The sequence below is a fragment of the Pseudorca crassidens genome, chromosome 9, assembly GCF_039906515.1.
Source record: "Pseudorca crassidens isolate mPseCra1 chromosome 9, mPseCra1.hap1, whole genome shotgun sequence".
Taxonomy (NCBI): Eukaryota; Metazoa; Chordata; class Mammalia; order Artiodactyla; family Delphinidae; genus Pseudorca; species Pseudorca crassidens.
Window position 1 is genome coordinate 3,771,068 of NC_090304.1, and position 16,142 is coordinate 3,787,209.

The 16,142-nt window shown below is 55.9% G+C and overlaps 1 protein-coding gene across 7 annotated transcripts in view; it reads right to left on the reverse strand.

Moving 5' to 3' along the window:
- ANO1 (anoctamin 1) overlaps positions 1 to 16,142 on the reverse strand; it is a 161,906-nt gene that overhangs the window by 30,130 nt on the left and 115,634 nt on the right. For 5 of the 7 annotated variants that reach the window (XM_067747989.1, XM_067747990.1, XM_067747993.1 and 2 more), the window contains 4 exons: positions 14,950 to 15,110; positions 3,499 to 3,581; positions 1,556 to 1,567; positions 859 to 930 (listed from right to left, as the gene is read on the reverse strand). In XM_067747989.1, the coding sequence (XP_067604090.1) occupies positions 859 to 930; positions 1,556 to 1,567; positions 3,499 to 3,581; positions 14,950 to 15,110 (328 nt within the window). The remainder of the gene's footprint in view (positions 1 to 858; positions 931 to 1,555; positions 1,568 to 3,498; positions 3,582 to 14,949; positions 15,111 to 16,142) is intronic. The other 2 variants (XM_067747991.1, XM_067747994.1) reach the window with 1 other exon arrangement.

The window sequence follows — 16,142 nt, forward strand, 5'->3', positions numbered from 1 at the left end:
AATGACAAGAAAAGATCGATGCAGGGGTTTGCTCTGATCACTCCTAGAGGCCGAGGGTGCAGATGTGACGCAGAACACCGGGATCCGGGAAGAGTGTCCTGCAATCGTTCCCCATCCCTTCAAGACTTGACTTTCCAGCCTCAGTGAGAGGTGGACAAGGGCCCGGGGGCTCTGTGCTTGTCCCATGTCATATAAAAAACCTCCGTTAAAAAAATAACCAAGCACCCCCAGAGGTTTGTGAGAATTCAGGCTGCAAACATGACTGCCAATTTGAATGAGAGGTTTTGAGGAAAAAGAAAGGCATTTGTTATAAAAAAAAAAAAAAAGGTGACGGCTTCAGGAACATCACAAAAGCACTTCTCTCTCTCATTCTCACGGTCTGTGAGTGAGACAAGGAACTGGCCAGCAGCTCAGGGACCCTGTTGGGCAACCATCATTCAATGTAGAACTGGAGGGCTGGACATAATGACCACCCAGAGCAAAAAAGCTGCAAAGCTACTCGGTTCTTGATGTTGAAATGTTGGCTGAAGTTTGAGATCACCCTCAGGATAGATCAAAAAGGTAGATCTCTACTCTAGCAGGTTTGACAAATCGGCCCCTTGCTTGTTTTATAAATAAAGTTTTATTGGAACACAGCCAGACCCATTTGTTTACCTGTTGTCTATGGCTGTTTTTATCCTACAATGGCAGAGTTGAGTTGCTATGACAGAGGCCTGCAGGGTCTAAAATATTTACTATCTGGCCCTGTCTGGGGGCCGGCCCCCCAACTACACAGTGCTTGCCGATCCCTGGTCTGAAATGTTGATGCATGTAGAATGTTTTACTGCTGGGAAAGCCAACTGGCAGCGGCCACCATACCTCTTTGCTTTTGGATTCTTTCCTAAGAGACTTCTCCAAAACTCTGGCCTCATATTCGGCTCTGGGATGATCCTGCGAAAGAAACCAAGTCAGCGGGGAGCCTTTGTTAATTTTGTGAGTTTGAGACCCTGAACAGGAGCACGCATGGCAAAATCAGCCCAGACATTCCCTTGGACACCCTTTGGGGCCAGTTCCTAGCTGGCTGTTTGTACCATTTCCAATTTAGAACTCATTGTATGCAGTTCACCCAGGATTCTCCACCTTGTGGGGAACCCTAGCCCACTGGGAAGGCCACAGAATCGGGCTCTGTGTCCTGCAGGCAGGTCAGTCTGCACCAGGCTGCAGCCCATCCTGCAGGAAACTCACTCTGAACACCCAGCCATGAACTGACCCCTGAGAATATCCTATCTGGAGCCGTGGGGGTCAGAAGAGATGGCAGGAAGTGTCAGCAAAGCGGGGGCAGACCAGAGGCACCAGACCTCGGGGGAGCCCAGAGCAGATCAGCGAAGGGCACTGGAACAGAAGAACAGGGGTTAAGAGAGACCCAGAGGTGGGAGAGGAAACGGAGACCCCTGCCCGCCATGGAAGAGCTGCAGGGAACCACTCAGCAGAAACAGACGGATCAGGTGTGTGAGAAGGTCCCTCTCCCAGGGAGACAGGCTACCGGAAGACAGAGGAGTGACAAAAAATTCCAAACCTTGACAGCCTCCTTCCGGGAACCAGAAACGTAAAACAAAAACAAAAAGATTTCATTACTTGCGTTGTTTTTTTAAGAAACAGGCTACGTCTGCTAAAGATGATATACTTAAGAACCTGGATGAAGGTAGTTAGACGTGGGTGCATGAGGAGGACCCACTAAAGGCTGACGCTACTTTAGGGGGACCGTGTGTTGCTGCTTCTGCAGGTCACATGGTCTAGGTAACTCCCGAGGGAGTGCTGGGCTGAACTGTCTTAGACTCAGGGAAGGAACACACAGGCCAGAGGACTGGGTACGGGCTTCCTTCTGCTCCGAGAGCGGACACCTGGGGTCATGTCGTGGAGAGGGGGCCCCTTCGTGTCGGGTGATTAACCCCAGAAGAGGCCCTGGCCAGCCGTGGGAGGCTTGCTTTCGGGGACTCATTCAGGGTCACTGGGGACCCGTGCCCAGTGGCTCTGATCGCCACCCCACCATCTAGGGTCTGACCCCTCAGGTTGAAGAGTTCACGGGACGGGTCCCCAAGGGATCGAACTGCCCCAACCCCAGGGACATCATGAAAAGGGATGTTCTAAATCTACTTCCAAAATAACAAGACAACGCTCTGCTTTTTATTCTATTTGAATCTTTAGAACACGCTCTGGCAGACAGGCGACCCAGGGCCTGTCATGGGGGATGCAGTTCCACGCCTGTCTCTGCCCCTAAGGAGCCGCGTGTCTCTCTTTGCATCAGCCTCGGTCCCGCCATTTGTGAAACAGGACGATGAGACCCACTGGGGAAGAGGGTGAACCCGGAGGTGGGAGATGGGTTAAGGGACACCTGCTGGTGCCAGGCCCTGCTTGAAGTGCTTTATATCTGCTGACCCAGGGAGACCCCCTCAAACCCTACTCCTCCACCCCTGTTTGAGAGGTGAGGACACTGAGGCACAGAAAGGTTAAGCAACTTGCCCCAGGTCACACAGCGAGGGTGGTGCAAGGACAGCCTGGTCCCAGAGGCCGTCTCGTCTCCACTAAGCTGGTGCCTCTTCCAGCAAACTAGCACCTTGTCTGTTGACAATACAGAGCCTGCACAGGGCATTCTCAGCTACACATTTGACTGAAAAGTGATCCAGTCTTCGAGGGAGTGCGTGTGTGGGGAAATATAATAATAGGGATGTTTAAAAAGATGATGGAAGAGATTTTCACATCACAGTGAAAATGGATGAGCAGTTTCTCTTTCAAAAAACTGAGCGAAAGATTTCATAACATGAAGCCGTGGTCATTGTGGCCACACCTAATGGCTCTGCTATTTGGGAGGTCTTGTTCCTTTTTATTCCCACTCATATCACGGGGATTCTGGCTGGAGCTGGTAATTCGGGATGGGGCAGTGGCAAAGTTTCTCCTGAGCAACCCCGGGGAGGGGTGTCCACCCGCCATCGCGGTGCCCATTCGATCCCGAATGCCCCTCTCTTTGGTGCACGCAGATGCCCAGTACGTGGCTGCCCTCTATTAGCGAAGGATCTGCCCCACTTCTCAGCCATGTCCGACTGCAGGCCAAGAGCTGGCTCTGAGGATCGTGGGTTTGGCACCCGGGGCAAAGCCTCACGGCTGCCTCTGGGGACTCAGCCTCATGGGTGGCGGTGATCGCCTCCCCAGACCCGCGGTGCTGCCCCCAGACAGGATGAGGTCAGCATGGTGAGCCTTGGCCTGAGTCCCCAGCCATGCTGCTGGGTGGTGCGTCCATGTGAGCATGGAGACCAAAAACACTAGAACAGACATCATACGGTTGCCCCGGCAACTGCGGGGGATTCAAACAGCAGGGATGGGAACTGAGAGGCAGGCAGGGAGCAGCCTCGCCTGGGCTTTAGGACCAGGGCTTCCGCGTGAGCCTCCCAGAAGCAACAGGGTGGGGGCCGGGGGGGACACGCGGGGGGGGGGGGCCGGGGCGCAGGCGCCAAGCCCACTCACCTCCTCCTCCTCGAAGCCTGTGAGGTCCCAGCGGTAATTGAGCCGCATCTGTTTCCGCTTCCAGTGCTCCATGAAGGTGGCGGCTGCGGGTAGGGAGGAAAGCCAGGAAGTTAGGGGCTCAGAGGCCCCACGACCTCAGATGCCATGAAAGCATTCTCCCCTTCCGCACCATCCGGTAAGTGAGGGCGACAAGTGCTGGACCAAGAACTTCACATGAATTAAACTGTTCAGCTCTCCCACTGACCCCCGAGGCAGGGATCATCTATTGCTCATTTAAAAAAAAAAACTTATTTATTTGGTTTATTTATTTATCTGGGTCTTAGTTGCAGCAGGCGGACTCCTTAGTTACAGCACGTGGGCTCCTTAGTTGCGGCTCGCCGGCTCCTTAGTTGTGGCATACAAACTCTTAGTTGCAGCTTGCCTGTGGGATCTAGTTCCCTGGGCAGGGATCGAACCCGGGCCCCCTACACTGGGAGCACAGAGTCTTATCCACTGCACCACCAGGGAAGTCCCTATTGCTTACTTTACAGTTGAAGAAACTGAGGCACAGGGAAACCGAGTCCCAGACAAGGTTGTTCTGCCAGCCGGTGAGGGGCTGGGCAGGCTGGTCCCAGAGCTCTTGCTCTTAACCATCCTGCTCCATCGATCTTGGGGACCCCAAGTCACAGGTGGGGTCAGAAAGAGTGAAAGGGGAGCCAAGGTCACTCACTCAAGTTTCAAACCCCTGCAGGTGGCCTGACTTTAGAGCTGCACTCTTAGCTGCTACATCCTGCTTTGTGTTCCCAACAGACTAAGCATATTTCAAATGCCACCTCCTCCAGGAAGCCTCCAATCATCCCCCTCAGTGTCAGGAAAGAAACCAACTCCTCTTGGGACCTCTCCTGCTCATGCTGTTCATGCCACCTTCCATTGTGATCCCTGTCCCATGTCTCGTGGCCCTTCTGGGGTGTGGGGCAGGGATGGGGCCTTGTCGTCTGGGTCCCCCATGGAGAGCCCAGGGTCAGGCACAAACAGGTGCCTCAAGAGAGCTCACTGAATGAATGAATGGCTTTTATGAGTAGACACTTGCAAATGGAGATACCACTGACTGAAACATTTATCATTAATTCTTCCCACCCACAAGGGAAAATCAGCAGAGGCTGAAGGTTGGAGTGGTGATAAGGGTGGCCATAAAGCTAACCAGAGCTCCGGATTCTTGAGCTGCTATGTGCCAGGCACTGTTGAAAGAGCTATCACGTGAAGTATTAATCTCATTTAAACCTCATAGTAATCATAGGAGGGAGCTGCTATAATTTTCCTCATTTTACAGGTGAGAAAACTGAGGCTCGGCGGAATTAGATGGCTTATCTGATAAGTGGCAGTGTCAAGATAGACATTCAATGAGGACTTTAGTGCAAATTCTCCAATGTCATCCTTCGCCAGGAAAGAATACAGGCGTTGGACCTGGCAAGAGATGGGTCTGAATCTGACTCCCCTCCTGGCTCAGAGAACATGCCCAGCTCCCCATTAAGGCGAGGTGAGAACAGGGCCTCCGAGCTTGCACAGATCTGCGCATAACGGGTATCTGCCCATCAAGTATTAGCTACGGTACCAACCAGGTCCAGCCAGGAAACGGGAAGCTCTTAGGTCTTTCGGACTGGGGTAATTTAATCCTGGGACTTGGCCACATAGACAATGGAAGAGCTGAGAAGACAAGCAGCGGATGGTGAGACCCCCCAGAGATTAGCGATAGCAGGAAGCTGCTGCCTATCGAGGGGTGGCGGGACCATGGGAGGTGGTGTCCCCAGAGCCAGAAACTGGAGCTGCCCAGAAAAAGCTAGGATCATGGAGGAAGGGCTTTCTGGAGGGAGGTAGAGCCAGGGAGAAGGCAAAACCGTTGCCAGAGGTGCCCCAGGAAGCAGAGGAAGAAGAGGAGAAATACCCTGACTTCTCTCCCGCCTTCTGAGTCCCCCATCAGGGCTTCTCATTGGCTGAGCCTTCCAGGAAATGGAACAGCAAGGGAGCCTGGGAAATGTAGTTCCCTGTGATACAAATGTACTCTCAGCAGACACATATGGCTGGTGGGGCAGGCCCATCTGCAGCCTGCACCGCTTCCTAAGAAGGAAGGTGTGAGGATGCTTCCTCCTGTCTCTTTCAACGTGTCCCTGGGTCACTGTAGTGGAGGCCCTTGGCTGGGGCCCATTCCCACACCGCCACCAGTTCTGGAAGGCCTGTCTCTCCTTCACTGTGTTCTGACAGCTGTCTCTCTCCGGCCTCCTCTGCCTGCCCATGGCAAGGCCTCCTTTGAGACCTTGGGCTGAGTGGGGGAGGAGGGCTGGCTCCATGCACAGCAGGGAAGCTGGCCTGTTAACCTTCCCTGTCTCAGCCTCCCCATGTCTCCCCATTCCTAGGCTCACCGACCCACACCTCTACCTCCTGGACCTCCCCCTCCCTCCACTCACCAGCCTGCAGTGTGATAACTGTTACCTTTTAATGAGGACTCAGCCTGCACCAGGCTCTGTGCTAGTGATTTAGTGACACCAGTTACACAAAACCTCAAAACAACGCCATGCAGTAGGAGTGATTTCCACTCACTCTTGCAAATGAGGACAGAGACTCAGAGGATTAAATGCTCTGCCCAAGGTCAACTTCAGGTTAGCAGCAGGAGTGGGATTTGAACCGAATTCTATTTGACCCCAGAGTCGACACTTAACCACCGTACTTGACCGACGTTCTGCACAGATATTTGATTTTCTTTACGGGAATGACAACTATAGTCGTAATAAGTCTGATGATTACAGCAAAACTTGTATTGCCATGTTATGGATGAGGAAATGGAGGCACAGAGAGGTTAAGTAATTTGTCCAAGGTCACACAGCTAGGCAGCTGGTATTTAAACCCAGGCATCCTTGCTCTAGAATTTTACTGTTAAATGTCTTAAGATAGATACAAGGGCCCTCTCCCAGGGGTATCTGTAGGTTGACCAGGACCGAGACTGGACCTGAGGTCACACCCTGGAGGCCAAGGAGTGGAGATAGTACATAGACAAGGCTTGTTGTGCTCGGCTATGTTTAAGAAATGCAGGCATTTTATATAAAATCATGAGTTTCCTGCTTCTCCTTTAAAAATCAGAAACTGTGGCACCAGGAGGCTGGAGCTGAGGAGTGTCAATCCATTTGTCAAGGTTTGGGCGTGCCTTCTCTGCTGGGCCACAGACCCCACCATGCCCTATTGCCTGGGCTCTCGGGCTCCGAGTTTGCCACGCCTTTGCTCTGCAGCAAAGGAGCGGAGCTGTGACGTTCAGGCTTAGCCAGTAGGACAGGCGATGGGAAGGCTCATGCTGAGCTGGGGGCAGTCCTGAGGTCTCAGCTCAGAATCAGGCATCTTGAGCAGCGTGAAAACTCACCTGCTACTGGACTGGGCAGAGGCAGGAAGAAAACCGAGGGCCCCTCCTTTGCAGCTGTGCTCCTGCAGCCCTCCCTCTCTATACCAGCCATGTGGACAGCAGTGGGTCCTGCCAGGTTCCCATCCCTTCCCTTCAAGGTACCCAATAATAGTTCTCCTGGCTGACGTGCCAACTACATCACACAGACGTAACGCGGTGTCTACCTGGTGTCAGGTGCTGGGTATGCTTGGGGCATCTCCTTTCATCCCACCCGCAAGCCCTCAGCGCAGAGATAACGCACTCCTTCACACCGATGGGTAAACTGAGACCCTGAGGAGTCAGGTGACTGGTTAATATACAGCAGAAACCTCGATGCAGGACTTCTGACCCCAAGATCGACTGGGGTTAGGGGTGTGGCTTCCCACCCACATGAGGACAAGCTGTGGGCCAAACCTGGTCCAGGGTACAAAAGACATGAAGAGATGGCCTTGACCCCAGCAGCCATACGAGGGGGCCAAGGAGACAAGACCATCCCCCCAAAATTCAGAGCCCAGAGGGCAGTGCAGCAGAAATCGCAGGTAGTGAAGAGGGAACCCAGGCCAGGGCGCAAGCAGGTGTTTGAGCTTCTCCCTTCAAACACTTGTTTTAATGACACAGTGTTAGACAAACACATTCCTGTAGAGGAGCCCAGAGGCAGCAGGTGAGCGATGGACCCTGGATCTACCATGGCTCGAAGCAGGTATGAGCTTGGGCATGGGCCCGCGCCCCCCCCCCCCACCTGCCTGCCAGACTCAGTCTCCACGTGTGTACAATGGGCTTGATAACAGTGCCCGCTGTGGGGCGTACGGTGAGGCGTCCATAAGCTGATGCGCCGTGGAGCCCAGGGCAGGGCCCCCCCGTGGCAAGGGGCTCGACGGAGGAGCGGTCCCACGACCTGGCTCACCTGAAGGATCTCCACCGTTTCTCATTAAGTGGCTGACGATAGAACAAAACATATGGTTGGTTCCATTTATACAAAGCACCCAGAATACCTACAGATAAATCCATCATAGAGGCCGAAAGCAGACTGGTGGTTGCCAGGGGTGGGCACAGGGGGAAAGGGACAGACTGTTAAATGGGCACCAGGTTGCCACCTGGGAGGATGGTGGTAATGATGGCAGGACACGGTGAGTGCCACCGAACTGTGCACTTAAGACAGTTAATTTATGTAAATTTCATGTGAGTTAACAAAAAAAAGAATCACAGAACAATGGGTACAGATTGTCCTTATGGGCTTCAGTGCCCCTGCTGTAGGCTGGAGCTGCAGAGAAAATGGACCAGGACACACCCGCGTGGTTACGTGGGGAAGGGGCAGTCTGTCCATCTCCCCCCACCCCGGATTTCTTAGACTGTGGGCTGTATCGGAAGCCCCACCGCAGGGGGCTTGCTGAAATACAGATTCCTGGGCACCACGCTGAGCTGGAATCTCCGTTCTGGACAAGCTCTGCGCGTGGCACAGTCCACACAGGCGTCGTCCACACAGGCGTCTGGACGCACTGACCTACTCACTGTCTGCCCTTTCCTTCCGTCCATCTCTCTATCCATCAGATGAGCTGCTGGTCTACCCCCCACAGGACCCCGGGCCTCTGCTTCGGCTCTCCTCCCAGGCTGCATCCCACCCTACCTCCCTCGGGCCCAAACTGCTTTCACTCCCAGGCCTAACCCCAATTTCCCTAATTCCGGTTGCTTCCTGGGCTGGCTGCTGCCCCCCCCCCAACCTTTCTGAGCTTTCACCCTCCCCTGAAACGCTGTTGCTGACCCTGTGGCACGATCTTGGACGTGTCATTAGACGCTCCCGGTTCGGCCGTCCCGTGGTCTTTTGTGCCCGTTGGAACCTCACAGGCTCTCAGGCCTGCCGTGGGACTCTCACAGGTCACGGAGGGAAGGCTCTGATGGATGCTGGGGCGCTTCTGCGGCTGCCCGGAGAACAGCCCCATCTCCCTGGTGAGGTCCAAGCTCCTTGTGGGCCGGGGTCTCGTCTCCCAAACCTGTACCAAGCGCTCTTGAGCCGCGGAGGCCCCGGGGGGCAGGCAGGGCCGCACCCTCCTTAAAACAAGACCCCTGAGAGCAGAGACCAGCTTCTCAAGCCTCTGGCTCTTGACAGTCCGACATCTGCTCAGCACAGACTCCTTTCTCTGAATGTGGAGATCGGAGATGCATGGCCTCGGGCTGCAGGAACCGGACAAGAGAGTGACCTGAAACTGAGCGGGGCCCTGTGGGGCTTCCCGGCATGGAGGTCCTTTTTGTCCCCCATTTCTTATAGGCAAGACTGCAGCCCCCATGACCATCGCTGAATTCCGAAGGGTGGATTCAAACAGCTGCTAATCAATGGAGAAGAAGCCAAGCAACCGCCCGAAGCAAGATTAAAGGGACCAGAGAAACTCATCGAGATCAGGAGACGACCGCTGGCCTTCCCTGGTGGTCCAGAGGTTGAGAATCCGCCTGCCAATGCAGGGGACGCGTGTTCGAGCCCTGGTCGGGGAACTAAGATCCCACACGCAGTGGGGCAACTAAGCCCGCGCGCGGCAACTACTGAGCTCCGCGCCTCAACTAGAGAGAAGACGGCGCACCGCCATGAGGATCCCGCATGCCGCAACTAACGCCGGACGCAGCCAAAACTAAAATAAATGAAAACATCGGGAGACGACCACCTGAGATGAGATTAAGGGACGGCAGGCCCTGCTCGCCACACCCTAATCTTGTCAGAGAACCCCCCCGCCCCCGCCCTTTGAACCGCCCTTCATCAAATCCTCTGCGGGGGGGACACACACAGTTTTTCAAGGCAGAACCGGTGTGTCCCCCTTTGCCTGGCAAAGCAATAAAGCTCTCCTTTTCTACTTCACCCAAAACTCTGTCTCCGAGATTTGATTCGGCACTGGGCCACAGAGAGGCCGAGCTTTCGGTCACAGACCCACCTGTCGGCCCACAGGGGAGACAGGGCTCCCGCACAAAGGCCCCCCGCCCTTCATTTTCTCACTGATTCTATTTATTTATCCCCTGAACAAGTGTTCGCGCACAAACCCGCTGCTGGCCTTTGAATTCCAGCAGAGACTCAGTCTCTCTCCCTCCGTCCGCACTGGGTGACTCAGCCGGTGACCTGCGCACTCCACTCAGAGTCTCGGGGGCAGCGAGGAGGGGTTTCAATCACACCTGTCACTCCACTAATGCCGGGACCATCTTTCTCCAGCTCCTTGCAGGCAGGCTTAAATCAAATAGCCCCCTTTGTTCTGCCTGGAACTGACAAGGCTTTAAAACCCCATTATTATGCTATAATTTCAGAAAATCGATCCCGGCGGGAACAGCTAAATGGAGCTCAAAGTTTCTTCGTGTGACACCTTCCTGAATGAAGGCTTTGAGTTGTCATAAATCCCAGGCAGGGGAGAGCTCAGCCAGAGCTCACAGCTCCAGGACCAGCGGGTCAGCCTCTGGGCAAACCAGACCCCACAGTGGAGCTGAAGCAACATGAAAACAGCGGCCAGAGGTGACTCCTGGGGCGGCAGAGCCCCGCTACTGTCAGTGTCAGGTTTGGGGTTGCTCTCTGTCACCATGCGAGCAGAAGCCTTAACAGCTGGAGGACAGGAAAAGAAAGAACACAGTGGGATAAGAAACACCAGTGGGAAAATGATCCTTTAGAGGGTAATGAACAAGTAATTGAATAAGGGACTAAAAAAACCCCCTCAACAATGGCAAGCTGGCTGCTAATAACGGCTGACAGAGTAAAGTGTGAAAGAGCCGGGGGTGGATGGAGGGACTGAGGCTCCCTCCACCCTGGGGGCAGGGACGGATTGTCAACAGGCCCCTCTCAGCCCAGCAGGCCCTTTCCTGTTGCTTCTGTCTTGATTTATAATAAGCTCCTCTTTCCCTAAGTGCTTCATGAGAGTGGTTTGGCTTTTTTGTTGTTGTTTTTTTCTCCCCCAAATGGGGGTGTGTAGACTGAACTTGCCCTTGACAGACAGGCACCTCTGTTGTCGCCTACGGTGGAAGTGGAGCTGGAGGACGTGGGGACACACAGCGGAAACACAGATTTGCCCGTTTCGCTGCGTCTTGGATAGGGGAAGGATGGGACCATCTGTTTTTCTCCCAAGGATGGGGCTGCTGGTAAGGGCTGGCCAACACCTTTGAGGCTGTGAAGTGGTACCCCTCTGCACACAGTAGGTGCTCAATAAAGAAGCATGATGTGACCAAGCTGGCTTCATTGAGGGCGTGCGCAGAATTCAACCAACTCCCTGCCTCCTGGCGGGTTGAGTGGCATTGCTGCCTGTGTGCCCCTCACCGCCTGCTCATGGTAAATCTCTGCTCCCCCAGGAGGGCACAGAAGGGGGGTGGAGGATGTTTGGATGGAGAGGTGAGACCAGGGCACTAGCCTGGACCGCGAAGGCCGATGGGCCAGGCACGGATCTATCATGTCTGCTACAAATCTGCTAGCTGTGTGATCTTGGGCAAGTCACTTAACCTCTCTGTGCTTCCCTGTCCACATCAGAGAATAACAGGGTTTCTCTCCAGGGTTGTTGTGGGGACCAGTGAGGTAGCCTGTGCAGAACTCTGTGCAGAACTCTGGAGGGTGAAAGGGAGCCTGTTTGTTTGGAGGGAGCTGGGGAAAGTATTCCAGGTGAGAGAATGAATTTAAGGTAAGCCTGCCAGGAATAAGCACACACATGAGCTAGACCTGATTAGTAACAGAGGGAGTAAAGCCCAGGGGTCAAGTATTTGGGGCTGGGGAGCCAGAACGCTGGGGTTCAAGTCTTGCCTCTGCCTCTTGTTAGCTTGTGTAACCCTGGGAAAGTTGCCTCAATTTTTTCATCTGCTAAATGGGGTAGTAAAGCCTGTTTCCCTCCTATAGTTACTGGGAGAATTAATGAGTCGCTCACGTAAGATGCTCAGGACAGTGCCTGGCACACACTAGGAACCAGCCAACCAAAGCTAGCGTTCTTTTCTGAAGGAGATGAAGTGATGTAATTCACAGAGGCCCCCAGGCACAAGGTGACAGGTTAGATCTGAGCTCCAGCCTCCAAGGGTCTAGGCTGTTTTCACGTTTTCAAGAAGCAAGGGCTCACTGATCCGACGCGACAGCTAGCACGACATGACAACTAGCACCAGGTACAGCCCTAAGACATCACAAGACGTGACTCATTCGACATTCCCGACCACTGTCTCCATTTTACAAACGGGGAACCCAGGGCCCAGAGAGTTGAAGCAACTTTCCTGAAGTTGCACAGCTGGCAGGTGACAGAGCTGAGAGTTGAACCTGAGTCTGGCCCAGGGACTGGCACTATTACCTGCTGACTAGCCATCCTGGCTCACAGCCAACGCAGCTGGGTGTTGAAGTGGACCAAACCGTCAAGCCGGCAGCTGTGCAGCTGGGCTCCACCGTGGACGTGAATGCTGCCGGGTGAGCCTCCCCCGCTCGGAGCGGGGGAACCGGGAGGCTGGGTGCCCAGCCAGGAGGCGTTCCAGCCTCAGCTTGGAGCTTCCTGGGCCCCGATCAGAGAGGAAGGAAGGGAGCCAACCAGAGATCTTGAGGAAGGCCAGGGAGGCTGGCAGTGAGAGCAGAGGGTGGTGGGGGGCAGGGGCGTGGTTCTGATAGACGCAGGGTCCAAAGAGACAGGGGTGGGCAGGGGAGGCGGAACAGGCTCAGGGCAGCGTGGGCTCCAGTCCTGGCCCTGCCAGTGGAGACCCACTTTCCTCATCTGTGACATGGGGACAATGTCTCAGCTGTGGGATAAGGTGGGATGAAGCGCAGGTAGCATCCAGCCCAATGTCAGACGCGTACACGGCAGCTCCGTGAAGACGGCCACTGAGCCCAAATCTATAGGCAGGCTGATCCCAGAATTAATCATCCGAGCAGCGTGTGGTGCGGGGCACCTTCTCATAAGCCGCCACGAACCACACACAGCCAGCACCTCCCCACGCTCTGTGGTAGCCCCGGCCAGGACTCCTCCAACCTCAGCTTGAATGCCTCCTGAAACAGGGTGCTCACCACCTGCCGGGCCAGCCCAGCCCAGCACTCACTGCTGGAAATCTCTCCCTTACGCTGAGCTGGTGACCTGTGACTCTCATTCTCAGCCTCGTTAGGAGGGCCATCACGTGCCCATGACGACTGCGCTGATCGTGAAGCTGTGCTTCCAGCTCCCGGAGCTTGGGTGTATGGACAGCCCTGGGTGTCCCTATTACCCGGGTGTCTGTGGGCTTACAGGCCGCTGCTGAGCCGGGGGGGAAGGATGTGGAGGGGTGATGTTCATGAGTGGGGCGGGGGCTGTCATTTGTACCCCTGTGCTCCACGCGACACGGGCTTCGCCAAGCCTGAGGCATCTCCTTAGCTCACAGGAGGGGTGGGCACGAGAGCCCTCTGGAATGAACAGAGTCTCCTCCATCGCAGGCCCTCAGTTTGGCACAGCTGTTACTGGGCGTCTAGGCAGGACAGTGGGAACAGACGGAACACAGTCGGGGAGCCCAGGGCCAGGGAGGGAGGGCGCGAGAGGCCCGCTAACCGCCGCTCTTACACTTTCTCACTGGCCTTCTTCCCCCACGGTGCCGCCCTCAGGAGAAAGAGCTTCTCGCTCTCACGTGCAGGTGGTTGAGCATCTGCCCCGGAGCTCGCGTGGGTCTTGAGCGAAAGCCCCGCCGCTGTCCCCAGTCCCAGCTGGGTCAGCCTCCCTCTATCACCTCCCCAGCCGCTTCTCACGTAAGTTGCCGTCTCTGACTCAAGTTTAAGACGAGAAAACTTCTGATAACAGGAGGCCGACTGCACCGGCTTCTGAGTCCTACCAGTGAGAACGCAAAGTCCTCTGCGGCCCTGGCTGGCCTCCAGGGTCCTCCTGTTCCCACTCCCACTTGCTCCCTGCACCCGCAGCACAGGGCCTTTGCACATGCTGCGCCCTCCTGAACCTTGGACTAAGTCGGTGGATGCAGTGGTTTCCCCCCCATGGTTTCCCCTGTGCCCAGCACAGGCACTTAGTAAGTACTGGTTGGTGCGCATGCTACAGCAAGGCGCATCACCTTGCTCAGCCTCAAACCCCCGCCGTGTGTCAGGCAGCCCTGCCTGTGGTCTGTGGCCACAGGGGCAGGACCGTTTACTGAGAGTCAGCCGCGTGCGCGCCAAGCACTGGCTGAGACTTTGTGCCCGCCGCCTCTGACCCTTATCACACCCTCATTTTACAGGCGAGGAAGCTGAGGGTTGAGTTATGTGGGGAAGGGCAGAGCTGACTTCCCTCCCCCAGGGCTCCTGTGTGCGGCTCCATCTCCTACTAGCTGGGAGCCCCTGAGGGCAAAGACTGGGGCTCTGGTGCCCAGGGGACGGCTCTGCACACGGTTGCCCGAATCCTGAATGCCCTGCTGGCAAAGGCTGTGTCACGGGGCCACAGAGGAGGAAACAGGCTTATCTGCTGCTAATCCAGAAACGTCTGCGGAAATGCATCCAGCCACCACTTACCCACCTCCCATGCCCCCCAAGCCTGAGATGGGTACCAGGTAGGACCTGGATTCAGGAAGAATACTGGAGGAGGAGCCGTCTGCCCTGGACTCCAGGTAGCAGTGGAGTCCAGCAGTTAAGGGCACAGGCTCTGGAATCGTACGTTCACTCCTCACCTTGGCCGCCTAGGAGCTGGGTGATCCTGGGCCAGTCACATCAACTCTCCCTGGGCCTTGGTGTCCTTACTTGTAAAATGGGCATGTGACACCTGCAGGGGTGCTGGGGGATAATGAGAGCTGTGCCCCAGGGCCTGGGCCTGGTCGGGAGGAAGGCAGAACCCTCGGCACTCCTTGTTCTAAAGCAGCAACCAATCCCGGCCCCAGGAAAGAGGTCCCGGTTCCGGGAGCGAAGCACCCTCCTAGGCTTTTCGTGAGGGGCTCTTGGCCGGGTCAGATGCATCTGTGGGTCGTGACCCAGTACAGACCCCAGTAACCTGCAGACAGAACGGGGGATTCTTTCTGCTGACCGTTCCTCCTGTGTGCATTCCTGGCAAACGGTCCTGAGGGTAGCCTCAAGGAGAGGGAGGGAATGTGGGGACCCACCCTCTGACCCACAGACGGGGTGGCGGCGCTCGGCTTACCCCAGAGGGCCATGAAGATGGAGAAGAAGACAGTGGCGGGGTTGTCGAAGAGGTGGCTGGCGCGGGCCGTGGCGCACGCAGAGCTCATCTTCCAGTAGCTGCAGGTCTTGTCACACAGCGGGCACATGGTGATGTTGTGTCTCTGGTCACACATCTCCATGCTGGAAGAAAGGGAGCAGCCCAGAGTCCCCTGGCCGATGGGCAGCGTCCCTGCCGGCCCACGTGGACCGGAGCCTCCCGGAGCCACGTCGGGTGGGAGAAAGTGCTGGGGGTCCCCGCCGTTGTGGACATGGTCTGGCTCACCAGCCAGCTTCCGCCGGCGCCCACATGCCTCTTCTCCATCCCAGGTGGGCTTCAGGGATGTGTGACAGGTGCTGCCACACAGGGGCCCCAGCTCGGTTTCACACTCTCTCCCCCCTTAAAGCCTTAATGATTTTTGAACAGGGCCCTGCATTTTAATTTTGTACCCAGCCTGCAACTGGGTGTAGACCCATCGGACTTGGCTGTGTGGCCGGTGAGCGTTCATCTCTGAAGCCGAGGTCCCAGCCAGCCTCCCTCTGATAACCAGGCACCGTCAAGGTTGTGCTAAGAGTGAATGCTGTCCAGGTCCTGACTTGACAAGGCCCCGGAGACCCGAAGGAGGAATGGGATCGAGGCACGAGAACGCCACGCCTCTCCTGAGCCCTGGCCGTGAGCCTGGCACCTGCTAAGCGCCGTTCCTGCGGGCTTCAGTCCATCCCTGTGGGGACGCCGTGGGACAGCTGGCCCCTGGGTACCAGCCTGTGGACATCGCTGGGCACTCTGGGCCCCTAAGAGGATGGAGAAATGGTTCTCCCGGACCTCCTCCCGGGAGACGCGTGGTTGGGTAGGAAGGAACACACCCACAAGCTGCCTGGGGTTGGGGACCCATCACGCCGGGCTCACCCTGAAAGTGAGGGGCAGTTCCTGCTCAGGATACTAGTCCGGCTCAGGGCAGGCTTTTATTCTGCTGAGTCTGGGGCTTGAGCCCAGGGGGCGTGGCTGGACAGGATGGGGAGCTGCGCGATGCCCAGTGGCCTGCCTCCTCCGCCCCGCCCAGCACGCAGGCTGTCTCCTGCTAATACTGAAAAATGCAATAATGACCATTAGCTGTGTGAGCAGAAGCTTGCACCGAGCGTCTACCTGGCCCGGACCAGCTCCGGGGCCATTACAAT